Raw genomic sequence first — 18,432 nt, 5'->3', positions numbered from 1 at the left:
TTCTATTCTAGGTGGATTGTAGACATGGAAGGTGCACCAGGTACCTTATATGAAGGGGAAAAATTTCAACTTCTATTTAAATTTAGTAGTCGATATCCTTTTGACTCTCCTCAGGTAATTGCCTTGCTTTAAATTTTTTTTTTGTATTTTTAGATAGCTAAATGCCAGAGATGTTTGACTCAGTAAAAACATATAAATCAGTTATACATATGTAGATGGATTTGTTATTTCATTATCTTGTTTGTCATATAATCAAGATATGAACATTACACTTTATTGGGATTAGGGCTTTACTGCATTTTGCTTCTAAAATTGTTTCATTTGTTGCTTATCCATAAATGCTAACAGAAAAGGGAATAGAAATCTAACCAGGCCTCTAGGCCAGGGGTCCCCAACCCCCATGCGGTGGACTAGTACTGGTCCATGGCCTGTTAGGAGTCGGGCCACACAGGAGGTGAGCAGCATTACCACCTGAGCTCTGCCTCCTGTCAGATCAGCGATGGCATTAGATTCTCATAGGAGTACGAGCCTTATTGTGAACTGCACATGTGAGGGATCTAGATAGCACGCTCTTTATGAGAATCTAATGCCTGATGATCTGAGATGGAACAGTTCCATCCCAAAACCATCATCCAATCCCCAACCCCATCCATGGAAAAATTGTCTTCCACCACACCGGTCCCTTGTGTCAAAAAGATTGGGGACCACTGCTCTAGGCCATCGGAGAAGTTGGCATTTTGGAATAACTGGAGGCACTTCTCCTAGGTCAGATGGTAGAATCACATGGTGAAGAGAAAAGTTCTCTGTTGGAAGGAGTACTATGATTTTGCATTGACATGCTGTCCTTGCAGCCTTTTAGTACAGGAAGGGCAGAGTACATCATCAGATGTTAAATATCTAAACATCAGCACAAAGTCTGATTATTATAATTTGATGCCCAGTGAGTTTAGTTAATAGCTTAATACTTAGACAAGGGATAATGGTGGTAGAGAAATGTTTTTTGAGAGCTATTTAACTATAGTAAATGATTAATCAGAGGTTAGAGAAAGGAAGACTCTAGGATGACTTCCAGGTTTCTGGCTTGGTAAGATAAGTAAATGAGTTACTATAATTACTTATTCTTCAGAGAATTATTATAACAAAGCACTTCATTTTTAAAATTTGAGGCGTGTGAGATCCGTTGGCTAAAATGGTAAGACGTGATGCCAGCTCTCTCTAGTATTGCTAGCAAATGAGCTATTCTGGAAAATACAACCAAATACCTGAAATATTTCCCAGATACTGAAAATTTTGCTTGTTGGGTGCTGAAATGTACTATTTGGAGGAAAATCATATTTCATTGTCACTTTAAACAATATACCAAACACAGCTTAATCTTTTCTTAGTTATGTAAGAGAAGAGATAAAGTCAGTTATTGTATCATGCTATAAGTAAAGAGAGAATTGTTTTAAAGCATAGATTTAAATGGATACTGACTCCTTAAGTTCTAAAATTTTCATATGAGCAGAAAACTACCAAGACTTTTAGGACTTATTTTTATCATTTTCATAAAAGTTAAAGTGAAAGGGTATGTGCTATTGTGACCTCTAGATGTCTATAATAAGCATTTGTAGACTATAATACAAAGAACAAACATCTTCTCTCCAGAAGATTGTCATCACTTTTGTTGCTTTCTGGCTGGCCAGCATCATTTCTGACTGTAAATGTGTGGAGACAACAGGATCTCAGTCTGTTTTCATCATCAGCCTATTTGTCTACCTTCAACTAAGTTCAATGATGGTATGGGAAGGAAGAATATTTCACACCAATTCAAAAGCTTTTGACTAGGGAGATATTGGGGGAAGGCTTACTCTGGGAGCTTACAGATTTTTCACCAGAGGAAAATAATATTTCTGTAAGCATGAAACCAAGTCAAAAATGTGTTCTCTAAACTCTTTCCTTAATATTTAATTCTAAATCAAATATCAAACTTAAACATTATGTTGAATTTCTTCTTTAATATTTCTGTAAGTTACAGCATTTGTAATAAATTCTCCCTATTGTCCTATTTCAAATTCATTTTATCCTCCTTCCCTGATTTTATTTGTCTGTTCTTCTAACATTGGTGTTATCCAGGTTCTTTATTCAGCACTGTGTTACTCTTCTCACTCTTCTTTCACCTTCAGTCACCTTAAGCAGCTAACTCCCAGATCTACAGCTCTGGGAACACTTCTTTTTTTAAGGCTTAATTTCACACCCTTGTTGAAATACTTGAGTACCTCCAGACATCTCAAATTTAACACAACTAAACTTGATCTTTCCAATAACAAAGAACATTTTGTTTTTCTTTATCCTGGGTTACTGTCCACCTGTCTATTTTTGTGCTCAGTTTTTCTCTTTTCCACACTCCTCCCTCCTACATTTGAAAGGTAGCCCATTCTTTTCTTAATGTCAGTGCTGTAGTCTGGTTTTTTGTTTGTTTGTTTTTGTTTTGTTTTTTTTGAGACAGCGTCTCGCTTTGTCACCCAGGTTGGAGTGCAGTGGTGCAATCTTGGCTCACTGCAACTGCTGCCGCCTGGGCTCAAGTGATCCTCCCATATCAGCCTCCGAAGCAGCTGGGACTGCAGGTGCATGCCACCACACCCAGCTAATTTTTTTTTTTTTTTTTTTTTGCAGTTGCAAGATTTAATAGAGTGAAAACAGAGCTCCCATACAAAGGGAGGGGACCCAAAGGGGGTTGCTGTTGCCAGCTCGAATGTCTGGGTTTATTTCCTGATCATTGTCCCTCCCTCTGTGCTCTCAGGCAACAGATGATTGGCTATTTCTTTACCTCCTGTTTTTGCCTAATTAGCACTTTAGTGAGCTCTCTTTACTATCTGATTGGTCAGGTGTGAGCTAAGTTGCAAGCCCCGTGTTTAAAAGTGGAAGCGGTCACCTTCCCAGCTAGGCTTAGGGATTCTTTGTCGGCCTAGGAAATCCAGCTAGTCCTGTCTCTCAGTGCCCCCTCTCAACAGGAAAACCCAAATGCTGTTGGGGAGGTTGGCCGACAACCGCTCTAACTGCTTCCCGCTGAATTGGGACGTAGTAGGGGTTGTGCAGTTGAGATTTCCTCAGGAGGGGTGCCTTCAATGTCATTAACATTGGAGCATGGGCTAGCAGGCCGGTCCAGGGGTCTGTGGTAGATTTTAGTCATGGACTGTCTGGGGCTCCATTTGAAGAACGATTTGTAGTTTTACAGCTTCAATTCTGGAAGAGACAAACTTAACAAGGAGGTTAAAGATAGAGGGATTGAAATGTATGGCCTGCAGTGCAGGGGATTATTTCTTTGGCACACTTTACAGGCCTTGACTATCTGCTTGATAGTTTTGAAAAGGTCTGGTCCAGTAAATAATGATTTGGCCATCTGATGGCACACCCAGCTAATTTTTATATTTTTTGTAGAGATGGGGTCTTGCCACGTTGCCCAGACTAGTCTCGAGCTCCTGGGCTCAAGCGATCAGCCCACCTCCTTGGCCTCCCAAAGTGCTGGGATTACATGTGTGAGCCACCATGCCTGGCCTAGTCCGGGTTTTTATCTTTTAATTGAACCATTACAGTAGCCTTTAGTTCTTTGAATTCCTACATCCTTTCACGGTGCCAATAGATTTGTTTGAAGGCACAGTTATCTCATTGGTTACATACCACACACATGGACATGCACACACATCCCCCCCCACACACACACACACTCCCACACCCCACTCCACCCCCCCACCACACACACACTCTGTCTCACTCCACCATCCTCAGAATTCCTCACCCCCTGACAGTAAAACCTCTTAATGTTTCTTTATTTCCTATGGAATCAAGTTTTTAGCCTGGCATTCAAGTCCCTGTATAGTCACATCCAAACTTAACTTTTTCTGCACCTGCATGCATTCTGTATGGTAATATTTCTATAGTACTTCATAATTTAACTTCCATTCTGATTTTGTTTTCTAACATCTTTTAATGAAGTGGTTAGGGGAGGTAGATTCATCCTCATTTTATATGTGAAGAAATTGAAACTTGTAGAAGTGAAGTGCCTTGTTCACGTTTTAATACCTAGTTTATAGGACAGTCAAGACCCAAACCCAAGTCTTTCCTTTCCTCCTTTGCCATACTGCCAATTAGATGCGAGTACTGGTGTGGAAAAAATGCCTATTTATCTGTGTAGTAATTTTCTCTCTGAAAGTGAAAGATTATATGTGGAATGAATGGTACCTTTGAAAGCTCTAGGTCAGTTATTCTCACTCTTTTTGAAATATAAGGATTCCTTTTTAAATTTACTTTTTGGTGGGGTGGGGGTGCGGAGACAGAGTCTCCCTTTGTCATCTACCTATGCTGTGGTGTAATCATAGCTCACTGCAGCCTCCAACTCCTGGGCTCAAGTGATCCTTCCACCTCAGCCTCCAGAGTAGCAGGGACTACAGCCATCTGCCGCCATGCCTAGCTTGGTTTTTTTATTTTGGTTTTTTTTTTTTGTTTGTTTGTTTGTTTGTTTTTTATTTTTTTGAGACAGAGTCTCGCTCTGTTGCCCAGGCTGGAGTGCAGTGGTGTGATCTCTGCTCACTGCAACCTCTGCCTCCTGGGCTTAAACCATTCTCCCACCTCAGCCTCTCTGAGTAGCTGCAACTACAGGTATGCACCACCATGCCTGGCTAATTTTTTTTTGTATTTTTGGTAGAAACAAGGTTTCACCATGTTGGTCCAGCTGGTCTTGAACTCCTGTCCTAAAGTGATCTGCTCGCCTCGGCCTGTCAAAGTACTGGGATCATAGGCACGCCCAGTGAGGATTCCTTTTTAATATCAGTTAATTCTGTAGTCCCTCACATGGCATAGAGGTTGTATATTCTAATATCCATTGATTGAGAAAATGGCAGAACTGCTCTGAGGCCAGTAATACGTTAAAATTTTTAAAAATGTATTTATACATAATCTATATAGTTTTAACATAATTATAATGGGTCAAACATCAATGCTTGATGTGCTTATAGACTTCAAGATTTTTCCAATAACTGAAACTTTGCAGAGATCCACTGCCCTGGGAAAGTGGCTAGAACCAGTCCTCTAGGGCAGTAAAATTCCCCCAAAATTTTATTTGATGAAACTCTGTAGCATTAGCACTTGTTACCTAAATTAGTCTTTCATCTTTCTGGCTGGGCATGGTACTCATGCCTGTAATCCAAGCACTTTGAGAGGCCAAGGCAGCCCAGGAGTTTTGAGACCAGCCTGAGCAACGTAGGGCAACCCCATCTCTAATAAAAAAAAGAAAGAAAAGTCTTTCATCTTTCTATGCAATGAACAGTACTGAGTTTATCACTAGTTACAAGAGTAGAATTTGGAAAATATTTCTAGAATAGATCAATCTCATTGTGAAATTACTGCTTTTGTACCTGTAAATGAGATCAGTAAGACTGTCACACACCATTATGGTTTGTTGTGTTTTTCTTCCTACCAGTTATATTTTATGTCTCATGTTGTGTCCTGCCTTATAATGAAAAAGTTACCTATCTAAAATATGTTTGGCTCAGTCATTTGCCTTAAAAGAAAGAATAACAACAAACAATTTGTCTGTTAATATGGAAACAGAGATGAGGCATCTTTTCATCACTGCTTGCCGCTAATGTACACTTACTGTCAGCCATACAGAAAATAGCTTTCTATGTACATATTCTGCTTTTTTATGCTAGGATACAGGTAAATGGTTGGTTAATTCAACATGTATTGGGCATGAATTATGTATCAAATACTGTTTCTTGAGAGAGGGGAGAGAGTACAGAGATTTAAAAGGCATTGGGCCTGCCTTTAAACAGTTTATAATCTGTTTAGTATTTGGATAGGTAAATATTCATTCCGTATTTCTTGAGGATGTATCATGGGACAGACACTGTGCTGGGTGCTGGTGATTCAATGATGACCAAAACTGCAACAGCAACAAAAACCCTGCTTATATGGAGTTTGCATTCTTGTGGGGAGAGACAGTAAGCAACGAGTAAAATACATATAGTATGGAAGATGGTGAGGGAAAAGTACAGAAGGAGGGGAGATGAGGGTGTTGAAATATTGGATAGAGTCATTGGGAAAGATTTCACTGAGAAGGTGACATTGGAGGAGAGATCTGAAAGATGTGCAGGAGTAAGCCATTTGAAAGGGTTGAGAGAAAGAACAGATGAAGACAAAATGCAAAGGCTCTAAATCTGGAATATGTAGGACGGGTCTCTGGAGTGGTGTATAAACAGGAAGGGGAGTGTAAGGCCTAGGTCAGTGTATTAGGCCATTTTTGCACTGCTATAAAGACCTGAGGCTGGGTAATTTATAAAGAAAAGAGGTTTAATTGGCTCACAGTTCTGCAGGCTGTACAAGAAGCATAGTGCCACCATCTGCTTCTGGTGTTGGCCTCAGGACGCTTACCATCATGGCAGAAGGTGAAGAGGGAGCAGTGTCTCACATGGCGAGAGTGGGAACAAGAGTCAGTGGCGAGGTGCCACACATTTTGAAACAACCAGATCTCACGAGAACTCATTCACTGTCGAGGACATCACCAAGCCATTCATGAGAGCACACACCCAGAGTGACCCACACACCTCCCACCAGGCCCCACCTCCAACATTGGGGGTTACATTTCAACATGAGATTTGGAGGGGACAAACATCCAAACTGTATTAGTCAGAGAGATCATTTGGGCTGGAGCGGTCATCACAGATTATATAGGACATTTATAGCCCCTTTTAAGAATTTTGACTTTTTACTCTTAGTGAGATGGGGAAGCCTTTGGAAGGTTTTGAGCAGAGGAACGATATAGTCCTATTTAAAGTTAAAAGGAACAGTCTGGCTGTTGTGTGGCATATAAACCGTTCAGGGCATAAAGGTGCAGGGAGATCAGGTAGGCCGTTAAAGTAACCCAGGTGAGAGATGATGGTGACTTGCACCAGAAGGGTAGCAGTGGACGTTTTGGAAGGTGGTCATGTTTTGGACCTGTTTTAAAGGTTGAATCAACAGGATTTGCTAATGGATTAATTTGGAGTATGATTGAAGGAGGGGAGGAGTCAAGGAAGACTCCATGATTTTTGGCATATGCAACTGTACAGACAACTGAAGTGTGAATTGTATGCTTTGGGGGCAAAAGGGAAAGCAACCAATTTAGAATATTCTAAGGGGGCAAAGAAAAACCTATTTGAACTGGTAGAACTGGGCCTTAAAGGACAAAAAGAGTTTATGTGAAAAGTACAGGGCAAGGTGTGAAAGGACTTGGCCTCCTTACATTTGTGAGCATGGGCTCTTGTAGTTTTATGTGTCGACACATGGGGGATTACAGCAGGAGATGAGAGTGGAAGGTTATTTTGGGGCTAATCAAAAAGGGTCTTGCAGTGTGAAAGAAGTTTGACGTTTCTATCATAGGTATTAGGAGGGATGGCCCATCTCCATCAAAACTCTGAAGTCCACAACTGGGCGTGGTGGCTCATGCCTCTAATCCCAGCACTTTGGGAGGCCAAGGCAGGCAGATCACTTGAGGTCAGGAGTTTGAGACCAACCTGGCCAACATGGTGAAACCCATACTAAAAATGCAAAAATTAGCTGGGCGTGGTGGTGTGCACCTGTAGTCCCAGCTATTCAGCAGGCTGAGGCAGGAGAATTGCTTGAACCTGGAAGATGGAGGTTGCAGAGAGTCAAGATCGTGCCACTGCACTCCAGCCTGGCGACAGAACGGGACTCCATCTCAAAACAAAACAAAAAAAACCTCTGAAGTCCTCAAGCTTAGTATCTTGACTCTATTACTACTTTTCCTTTCTATATCCAAGAGAAAGTTCTTCCATTCCTTTACATATCCAGTATTTGTACCCCTTTCCTCTGTTAAAGCATTCTATTTGAGTGAAAGAAATCTGAAATACATCTATTACATTGATTTATTAATTATCGTTATTATTTTTGAGATGGAGTCGCGCCCTGTCACCCAGGCTGTAGTGCAGTGGCATGATCTTGGCTCATCGCAACCTCCGCCTTCTGGGTTCAAGTGATTCTCCTGCCTCAGCCTCCTGAGTAGCTGGGATTACAAGCATGCACCACCACACCCAGCTAATTTTTTTTGTATCTTTAGTTAGAAATGGGGTTTCACCATGTTGGCCAGGCTGGTCTCAAACTCCTGACCTTGTGATCTGCCTGCCTCAGCCACCCAGAGTTCTGGGATTATAGGTGTGAGCCACCATGCCTGGGCACTTTTTATTGAGACAGAGTCTCACTCTGTTGCCCAGGCTGGAGTGAAGTGGCGCAATCTTGGCTCACTGCAACCTCCGCCTCCCGGGTTCAAACGATTCTCCTGCCTCAGCCTCCACAGTAGCTGGGATTACAGGCGCGCACCACAAAGCCTGGCTTATTTTTGTATTTTTAGTAGAGACAAGGTTTTGCCATGTTGGCCAGGCTGGTCTGGAACTCCTAACCCCCCAGTGATCCACCCACCTCGGCCTCCCAAACTGCTGGGATTACAGGCTTGAGCCTCCGTGCTCGGCCTTGTTTTAGAGACTTTTAGCTAATTTTTGATGAAGACGTTTTCAGTATTTTAGAAATAGGGAAAATGTTTATTTTAGAGGGAAGGGGACAGTGTCTCTTTGATTAGAAGCCATTTTGTTGCTAAGAGTGGTGCTGAAAGTACAATTGCCTTGATTATAAAGCTTTAAAAGTACTGAGGCAAAAGAGTAATTACCTTCCTCTTCATCCTCATTCCCCCCTCCTATTCATGCCTCCTTACCACGGACCCTTTTCTGTTGCTCAAAATTCATTCTTTGCAGAGATCCAGAACCTATGTTCGTGATGTCCTCATCTTGTCTTTTTTTCCTGGTCTGATTTTCCATCCTCTTTCATGGGGTGACGTTCAAGCTTTCCAAAGTCTTTGAATAACAGTTTTTATTGCCTTAAATTGACAAGCGTCTTGGACACCTGACAAGAAGGTTAACAGTGAACCCTATTCACTGAAGCCTTGGGGGTCAAGGGGAAGGAAGATAGAGGATTAGACTAGTAGGCTAAAAGAACATAGAGTATAAAGGGAAGAGAATGATTACCATCCAAGACAATCCAAGTTTAGTTTCGTTGTGTCCAATAATTTTGTCTTTGCACTATAGCTGCATGGTACTCGTTATTACAGAGTAACAGGGAACACTTACGGATGCTTGCTGTGTATGAGAGGACTAAAAAGGGAGAATTGAATGGAAAGGTATGCTAAGATTCCAATCTCCAGTCATTTTTGTCAAATACCATTTATGGTAGACTACCTGTATTGTATGTTATACATAAATATCTGATTTAGTTTCCATTACAACAATAAACTGATTGCTTGTATGTTCAGTTTATGTAGTTACACATTAAGTACTGTTGTCTGCATTAAGTACTATCTTATAATAATTGTAATCAGAGAACATATTTTCCTCATACTGTCCCTGGAAAAACCTTGGTATCCATATTGTAGATTGGCTTTTATAATTATATTCTGTTTTTTACTGCTCGTTTATATACACTGTGTTTTGACCTAGCTTGACACCATGTTAGGTTACAGACTTTCTAACTACCTCTGCAACTCTAGTCTGAACAATAGTGTGCCTCCTTTGTGGTAAGATCTCAGTACCATAAGGCCTTTCAGTATTGGGCTTGATGTTTGAAAATTCTTGAATTTCATATTAGAAAGGTACCTGATACCCATCCTTTATTTTGTTCTTAGCAGTAATGCAGAGGTTTTTGGTAAACTGTATAAACATATAGAAGTGTACAATTACAAGTCTACTTTCAATTATTGATTTTTATTAAGTCATTGTAAATATTGGTAGCTATAATATCGAGCTATTTCTCTGACTACACCAACTTTGAGTGAGGTTTTTTGTTTTTTGTTTTTTTTCCAAGACAGGGTCTCACTCTGTTGCCCAGGCTGAAGTGCCATGGGCTATCGTAGCTCAACTGCAACCTCAGACTCCTGGCTCAAACATTCCTCTCACCTTAGCTTCCTGAGTAGCTGGGACTACGGGAGCATGACACCACATGCGGCTAGTTACTATTTTTTTTAGAAATGGGATCTTACTTTGTTACCCAGGCTGGTCTTGAGCTCCAGGGCTCAAGTGATCCTCCCACATTGACCTCCCAAAGTGCTAGGATTACAGGTGTGAGTCACCATCCCCAGCCCCTGTTCATTCTTATTTTTTATTTTTATCACTATGGTGGCTTTCAGTGTAGATTTTAGTAGTTTTATGAAAGGCACTACATTCACAGTACCCAAAAGTTACCCAGAGATTGGCCTGCTTAAAATTTCAGGTTGGTTGTGGGATAAACATACTTATCTCCAAAATGATACATACCCTGAGCATAATTATTTCTCTCTTAGCTCTCACTTGCTTTTGAATAAGCCATACTGCTCGGGAGATGTTTGGAAATGTAGTAATAATTAAAGACTGCTTCCAGTCTGGGTGCAGTGGCTCACGCCTGTAATCCCAGCACTCCGGGAAGCCGAGGCGGGCGGATCACAAGGTCAGGAGTTCGAGACCAGTCTGGCCAACATATAGTGAAACCCCATCTCTACTAAAAATACAAAAAATTAGCCAGGCGTGGTGGTGTGCGCCTGTAATCCCAGCTACTTGGGAGGCTGAGGCAGGAGAATCATGTGAACCCAGGAGACGGAGCTTGCAGTGAGCAGAGATCGGGCCATTGCACTCCAGCCTGGGCAACAGTGCGAGACTCCATCTCAAAAAAAAAGACTGTTTCTAATGCAACTTCAAACTTGATTCATGTACATTCGGTCTAAGATCCTTTTCTAAAACTGTATTTCCATCAAATAGTTCTTTAAAAATCTGTAATTCCATTTTACTTAGTGTAATTTACACAGCGAGGAATGTCCGTGGTCTCCATCGTTGGCTGTTCATATGACTATTTTGAATACATTCGCAAAGTTCCTATGGTTTCAAATTTATTGTGTTCAGTTGTTTTGTCACATCAGTTCTAGTCAGTTTTGTCAGCTACTTGAAACTCCAAAAAAATTTTTTTGAACCTTAGAAACAACTTAATAATTTCTTGTTTGTAGAAACTACTTGACTGCGTTAAAAAACTGAAACATTCACTTTCTCCTTTGGCTTGTAGAGAGTATTAAATAAATGAGGATGGCTAACAGTATGCAGTTGAAGAAATTCTGCCTTGGTTACTTTCCCCATGCAGAGAACCAGATTAGCAAAGTTTACATTAGAACAATCTGTGGGCCGGGTGCAGTGACTCATGCCTGTAACCCCAGCACTTTGGGAGGCTGAGGTGGGTGGATCACCTGAGGTCAGGAGTTCGAGACCAGCTTGGCCAACGTGGTAAAACCCCATCTCTACTAAAAATACAAAAAATTAGCTGGGTGTGGTGGCAGGTGGAGGCTGAGGCAGGAGAATCACTTGAACCTGGGAGGCAGGGATTGCAGTGAGCCAAGGTCGTACCATTGCACTCCAGCCTGGGCAACAAGAGCAAAGCTCTATCTGGGGAAAGAAAAAAAAAAACCATCTGTGGAAACTATGCTTATTTGCCCCTTATGTGAATGAACTATTGAAAAAAATTTCCTTTTATTTCAGAAATTCACCTCTGGCATGTAAATTCACCCTTTATATGTTTAGACAAACTTCTAAAATTCTCTATCTGGCAGGTTAGGCCCTAAGGGTTACCTATTACATGCAAGTAATTAATTCCCCTGGTTTTGGTTGCTAAAAGTTTTAGGGTGGCTGCATTTGCCCTGCATGCAGTATGTTAAAAAGCCCCTGCTGTTTTATTTAAAGATTATTGAGATCTGAATTATTTTTATCTCAGTCCTCTTCTACTTCACAGTTGTTTCTGTCTTCTTCATTACTGGTTCTCTTTGCTTACAGAATATCTGCTGCATCTGCTGTAGGTGTTTTCTACTGCTACTCATCGCTTTTCTTTCTCTTCTCTCCTGAGTACCTTTTGGTTCATGCCCACTTACTGGCTCTCAGGCCAAGTGATTTAGTTTATAACCATTTCTCTTTAGGAAAAATACTGTTTTCCTTGTGCTCTGAATTGGCTGGGCGAAACATGATGTAGTAACCTTCGTGTTGCTATTTTCTTTAAAGGTTGGTGATTCAGTTTTGCCAAAGAAGATAATTTGGCAGTTGTTCTTTTTTTTTTTTTTTTTTTTTCCTGGCACTTTCAGATCACTATTCTTCTTGACTTCTTGATAGAGACCTTACTGGGAAAAATATCTTTTTTTTTTTTTTAAAGGCCGAGTTTCGCTCTTGTCGCCCAGGCTGGAGTGCGGTGGTGCGATCTCAGCTCACTGCAACCTCTGCCTCCCGGGTTCAAGCAATTCTCCTGCCTCAGCCTCCCAAATAGCTGGAATGACAGGCGCGTGCCACCGCTCCCAGCTAATTTTTTGTATTTTTTGGTAGAGACGGGTTTTCGCCATGCTGGCCAGGCTGGTCTCAAACTGCTGACCTCAGGTGATCCACCCACCTCGGCCTGCCAAAGTGCTGGGATTACAGGCATGAGCCACACCGAAAAATATCTTTTAAAAAAATAATTGTGGCCAAAGAAGAAACTCTTGGGTATTGCTTGTGTTTTAATGAAAATATCCTACTGGTCAAATGGCTTTTTATGGCAAAATGAATACCTCAAGGTAGATGTCCGTAAGATTTGTAAATTCCCATTCTGTACATCTATAACACATGGGAGTATCAGATGCATATGATGTAATAAACTATAGTTCATATTTATGAAAAATAAAATTTCATTAAAAAACAGTTGTGGACAGACTCCAGTGTGGAACTATAAGACCATGTAAACATTTGTTTTCTTTTACAGAGCAATACTTTTTTTTAGCAAAAAGTAATGAAGAGGGTACTAGCACCAATAGATGTAATTGAGATAAATGTCATGCTTAGAGCGTAGCCATTACAAAATCAAAGTCCTTTCAGGGAGTCTTCTGCAATTAGGTAGGATAAGTGACTTGATTTCTCTTATTTTGAGACTTTACTTTTGTTCCTTTTTTTTTTTTTTTATTAGTGGGAATGGAGAGTTGATGTCCAGAATTTACAGAAAAAAAAGAAATAGATGCAAGTATGGAAAATCGTTCCTTTGGGGAAAAAATGCCTTTTGCTGTCTTATCTAGTCTTAGCCAAGGAAATGTGTCCCATATGTTAGTTAATATATTTGAAATATTAGAAGACTCTACTCATATGAAAGACTGCTTTATTAACATGTAAATCTTTGTAAAATTGTAACAAAATCAGATTCATAGCTAGATATTTAAAATATATATAAAACCTTAGCTTATGGTAATTTCCTATAACATATTCCATATTAAACTATAGCATACCTTATTCTATTCATATTTACCTCACTGGTTCTTTTTTCTGCTCTATAAAGAGAAAAAAGGGTATGCCTAAAGCAATACTGTATATCTTTTATCAGTTTCTGCTATAACTTAAGGTAAGATTTCTCCTTACTGATATTCTGTTGTACTTGGGTATGAGGCAGTTTGCAGGGCTGAGATACTGTAAATCTGATTTAGGAATTGTTGGTTTATATCTGATGGGTTTTATAAAAATCTAATCATACTTACTAAATTAGAATCTGTGAAAGTAGGACACTTGAATTTGTATTTTTAAGCAGATCTTCCAACTATGTGTTCTTTTGTTTTTTTGTTTGTTTTTTTGGCGAGGTCAGGAATTAGGAATTACTGCTAACCTGTAGAATAAATATAGTACACAGTGTAAACATAAGACTTCTGCTTTCTTCGAGCAACTTTGGACTATGCTTACAGATTCCTCAGGATATATGAATTTATTCTCCTGCCTATTTGCTTAGGTAAATAAGTTTAAGAAAAACTACTTTAAGATATTTATTGAATTATTAGAGCAAAGGAAGGAAATAATAGATTTATTACCATTCAAAACATTGCTGAGACAAGATAGAGAAAGGAAAAACAGTGTTACAGAAGAATTGAGTAAAAGGGAAAGGAGAGTAAAACTGCAAATTGGGAGACTTGGTCAACTTTTGTATTTTTCGTCTGGGCACATAGTTATTTACCGATTAACAGCTAGTAACTTGTACCCATCATAATGGATGTGTAAGTTTAGAGGAGGTGGAATATATAACAGTCATTTCCCTTTGCACATGTGCCTTAGAGCTAACATTGTTAACAGGTAGTAGTAGGAGGAGTGTTCCTACCACCTGTCATTCATATTTTCCCAAAATTGAATATTTTTGTTTGGAATTTTATCATACTTGATTTTTATATGCAGACAGCAATGAGCAAAATCTGAAAAATCATTCTTATAAATGTAGTTGTCTTTCACTAGTAAAAAATACGTAGTTTAGAATTTTTAAGGAGAATTTATCAAAAATAACCGAAATAAAAAATAATTTGGCATCTTTTCCCTACTATGTGGTTATTCATTCAGTGAAACCAATACTTACTGAGTTAATGAGAGTAAACAAATAAGCAGTTGTTTATCATGTTCCTGGCACTGATTTTGGTGGTTTTTTGTTTTTTTATAATCAATATTTGTTATATGTGGAGAATATTTTAGTTTTTGGTAGTAGAGAATATTTGAGTTTTAATGGAATTTTATTCTCTCTTAGGTCATGTTTACTGGTGAAAATATTCCTGTTCATCCTCATGTTTATAGCAATGGTCATATCTGTTTATCCATTCTGACAGAAGACTGGTCCCCAGCGCTCTCAGTCCAATCAGTTTGTCTTAGCATTATTAGCATGCTTTCCAGCTGCAAGGAAAAGGTAGGACTTTTCAGAATTATTCCAGATAATATCTTTTCTTTCAGTTAGGTAGATAAACAATTTTAATATGTAATTATTTTTATTTGGAGGAAGGATTTATGCTTTTTATTTGAAAATTATAGGGAATTTCATGTTTAGTAATAAATTGGAAAGTTATTTTGATACCTTTCATTCCAAATAGAAGTTTTACATGTTGAATGGGGTAGAAGCCAGACTTACTGTTTTATATTCTTTTAAACAGGAAATGTACGGTATTTTCTTAAAGCTGATTTTATTCCCAAAAGCATGCACAGGTAAAAGTATACAAGAAATTCTTTTTGTAGATTTCACAGTGGAAAGCCTCAGAAAAGTGCATCATAGCTTCCTTCTCCCCTCTGCCAGCTCCCACCCGATCAACCTGTTTCAGGGAATTTTTCAGGAACCAGAGCTTCCCTGTCCTAATGATTAGGTTGAAGGAGGAAGACCAGTTTACCAGTCGAATTTTCAGGGCGTTTCTTCCTGTTCTCCTTTATTAATCCACAGATTCTATGTCTGATGGAAGTGGGGGGAAAAAAAACAGAAAGAAAAAAAATCACTTAATTAAACTTAAAATGTAGGCTGGGCACGGTGGCTTACACCTGTAATCCCAGCACTTTAGAAGGCCTAGGCAGGTGAATCACCTGCGGTCAGGAGTTCGAGACCAGCTGGCCAACATGGTGAAACCCTGTCTCTACTAAAAATACAAAAATTAACTGGGTGTGATGGTATATGCCTGTAATCCCAGCTACTCGGGAGACTGAGGTAGGAGAATTGCTTGAACCCAGGAGGTTGCAGTGAGCCAAGATCATGCCACTACACTACAGCCTGGGTGACAGAGCGAGACTCCATCTCAAGAAAATAATAATGAAATAAATTTAAAATATACATATAAATTTAGGATACCCTTTAAATGTATCTGAATCCTCTGTACACTTCTGACACTCTTGTCATTCCTGCTTAAGGGTTAGTATAGCATAACATTTATGTATTTCTACATTTTAAAACCCCTCTTAAATCCCTATGAGGGTTTTCCTTTTGCATTCTGTTTAAAGGAGAAACAGCTTTGCCCTAGAGGTTAGGGAGTTATTTGTGTTTTACAGTTTTCTTTCCTTTTCTCCAAATTGAACTGATTGTCATTTTTATTAAATTAGTATTTGGAGAACTTTTAAGATAATAGTTCATTTTTTAATGATAGGTTATTTAGAATCTGAAGCACTCTAAGCCACAGCATGTGAAATAATAGGTTAAATTGGTTTTGTTTTTTTTTTTACTCATTTGTTGCTTATTGCTGTTATATTTTCTCCTCTCACCCACCCCCAACACACACACACGTTTTAAACTTTTATGTGTAGGGCAAAGCAGTTTGTGGGTACAAGGCCTTCTATGTTCCTGTTACGCTTAAAGACTGTAGAAAGGTGAGACGGTAACAACAGTATTTAATAAGAAAGTTATTAAGAGATGAATGTCAGCGATATCTGTACATAGTCTTGCATGTGCCTCATGATTATGAGATTTTATTTACATTTAAATATAATGATTTATTATTAAAAACTAGAGAATGACTATATTCTATGTACTTCCTTCATCTTCCTCTAACCCTCACCATTCCCCTTACATTCTAGTTGTCTGCTACTAGTGTTTCTTGTATACTTAGTATAAGACTAATCATTCCATTTAAAGCACTAGTAAACTATGTTTTTACTGTAATAGTTGTATAATATTTAACCAAGATGATAATACAGAAATCAAGATTTCCATGAAATACGATAAAATTCAAAAAACATTTACTAGGTACCTAGTATGTGCTACTTTTACTGTGCTAAGTGATAAGTTACAAAGATGAAGAGGAAATTTGCCTTGGCATTGAGACGATCTGGCATTAGAGAGATCTAAGCTCCAAAGAAACCTTAAAAAGTGTTTTAGGCCAGGTGCAGTGGCTCACGCCTGTAATCCTACTACTTTGGGAGGCCGAGAAGGGTGGAGCACTTGAGGCCAGGAGTTCAAGAGCAGCCTAGGCAAAATGGCTAAACCCTGTCTACTAAAAATAGAAAAATTAGCTGGGCGTGGTGGCGCATGCCTGTAGTCCCAGCTACTTGGGAGGTTGATGCACAAGACTTGCTTAAACCTAGGAGGCTGAAGTTGCAGTAAGCTGATATCACGCCACTGCACTCCAACCTGGGTAATAGAGCAAGACTCTGTCTCAAAAAAGAAAAAAGAAAAGTATTTTAAATACCCATCTACACGTTTTACTATTAAAACGGGTAAATTTTATTCCGTAGTGGACATGGTTCTATGGGCTTTACTTTGTTAATTCTACTACTATTAAATATTTTACTTTAGGTGTTTGGGACTTTAGTCATAATTCTTCTATTCCAATTTCCTTTTACACAGTCAGGAGTGGTTCCATAAACTGAAGGTATTTAAATCCAGTATGTCATTAGATTGCAGTGGATTAAAGATAATTTCTGATATTGAGATCACAGGACTTTCAGTAAATTCCACTTTATTTGCATGCCTTTGTAATATATTTACATTGTTCAAACTTTTCAGTTTGTATCCCATTCCTAAAACGATTTCGTAAGACTTCTTTTGTATAGTTTCTTTTCCAAGAACTGTATCTCCCTGATCATTTGTCAGGGAGATAAATGATTTAAGCAAATAGAATTGAGTATTTCTTTTTTCTAAATATGTATTTTTTGAAGACTTTTCTGATGATTCTTGGGTTCTAATCAACATATACATAAAATGAGTTTGTGAAAGTATCTGCTCTAGTAGTACCAATTCCATATGAACATAGATTTAACTTTGTAGAATCATCCCTTCCTTGAAGTAGTCAGGCATCTAATTTCATAATATTCATTTTTTAGGAATTTTCTCAAATTGTGTCCACAGATTGACTTGGAATACCTAAATGTCTTGACTGTCTTATGCTCTAATGTTTCTTTTTGTTAAATGAAATTACTATAATATTAACACATAAGAGCATTGTGAGGCTCAACTAGACTGATAGTTACATATATGAGTTTTAGAAGTGCCAAATGGACTAACTGTTTTCCTTCCTGCTATCACAGAGTCCTACTCACCATTGCTTTCTGGTTAGACTTTCCTTAAATGATGTCATACCAAATTCACTTATTTTCATTAGCCTCAGGTAGAGGAAAGGATTCCCTTAATCTCATTTTCATTAGCTTAGCTAAGCAGATTTAAGTCTGAAAATAAATCCTGCATATACACTATACAATATTTAATGATAGGAAAATAATCAAGTTATTGGAATGATTCCGAAAGGCATAAAGGAGACTAAAGGATATCTATCATAGTATCTATAAACTTTAATATAGCTTTAATATAAATTTGATGTTTCCAAGTCTTTGTAGAGGGTAACATTTTCTTTTGTCTAGGCAGTATGCAACAAATTTCAGGAAAAGTCTCTTCCATAATATATCTTCAGTGTTGTTGGCATCACTTTATCTGCGGTAGCTCCCTTGCGGAGCTGCCATATATTTCTCATATATTGTTCTAGTCAGGGCATATGTTCAGCAGAAAGGCCAATTATAGTAGAAATGCCAATATATATTTTTCCCATTTTTTCTCTTAAATATTGTTTAGAAACTGAATCTTCTGGTCTATCTTTGATGGTATTCTATTACAGTAAAAACA

General features: G+C 38.8%; 1 protein-coding gene across 3 annotated transcripts in view; it reads left to right on the top strand.

Annotated features, from left to right (window-relative positions):
* UBE2W (ubiquitin conjugating enzyme E2 W) overlaps positions 1-18,432 on the top strand; it is a 97,382-nt gene that overhangs the window by 52,346 nt on the left and 26,604 nt on the right. For all 3 annotated transcript variants that reach the window (XM_057303029.2, XM_003831319.5, XM_034966245.3), the window contains 2 exons: positions 12-114; positions 14,599-14,754. In XM_057303029.2, the coding sequence (XP_057159012.2) occupies positions 12-114; positions 14,599-14,754 (259 nt within the window). The remainder of the gene's footprint in view (positions 1-11; positions 115-14,598; positions 14,755-18,432) is intronic.

This window comes from Pan paniscus, chromosome 7, assembly GCF_029289425.2.
Source record: "Pan paniscus chromosome 7, NHGRI_mPanPan1-v2.0_pri, whole genome shotgun sequence".
NCBI classification, from domain to species: domain Eukaryota; kingdom Metazoa; phylum Chordata; class Mammalia; order Primates; family Hominidae; genus Pan; species Pan paniscus.
Note: the sequence above shows the minus strand (reverse complement) of the source record. Positions and strands in the feature narration are given on the sequence as shown.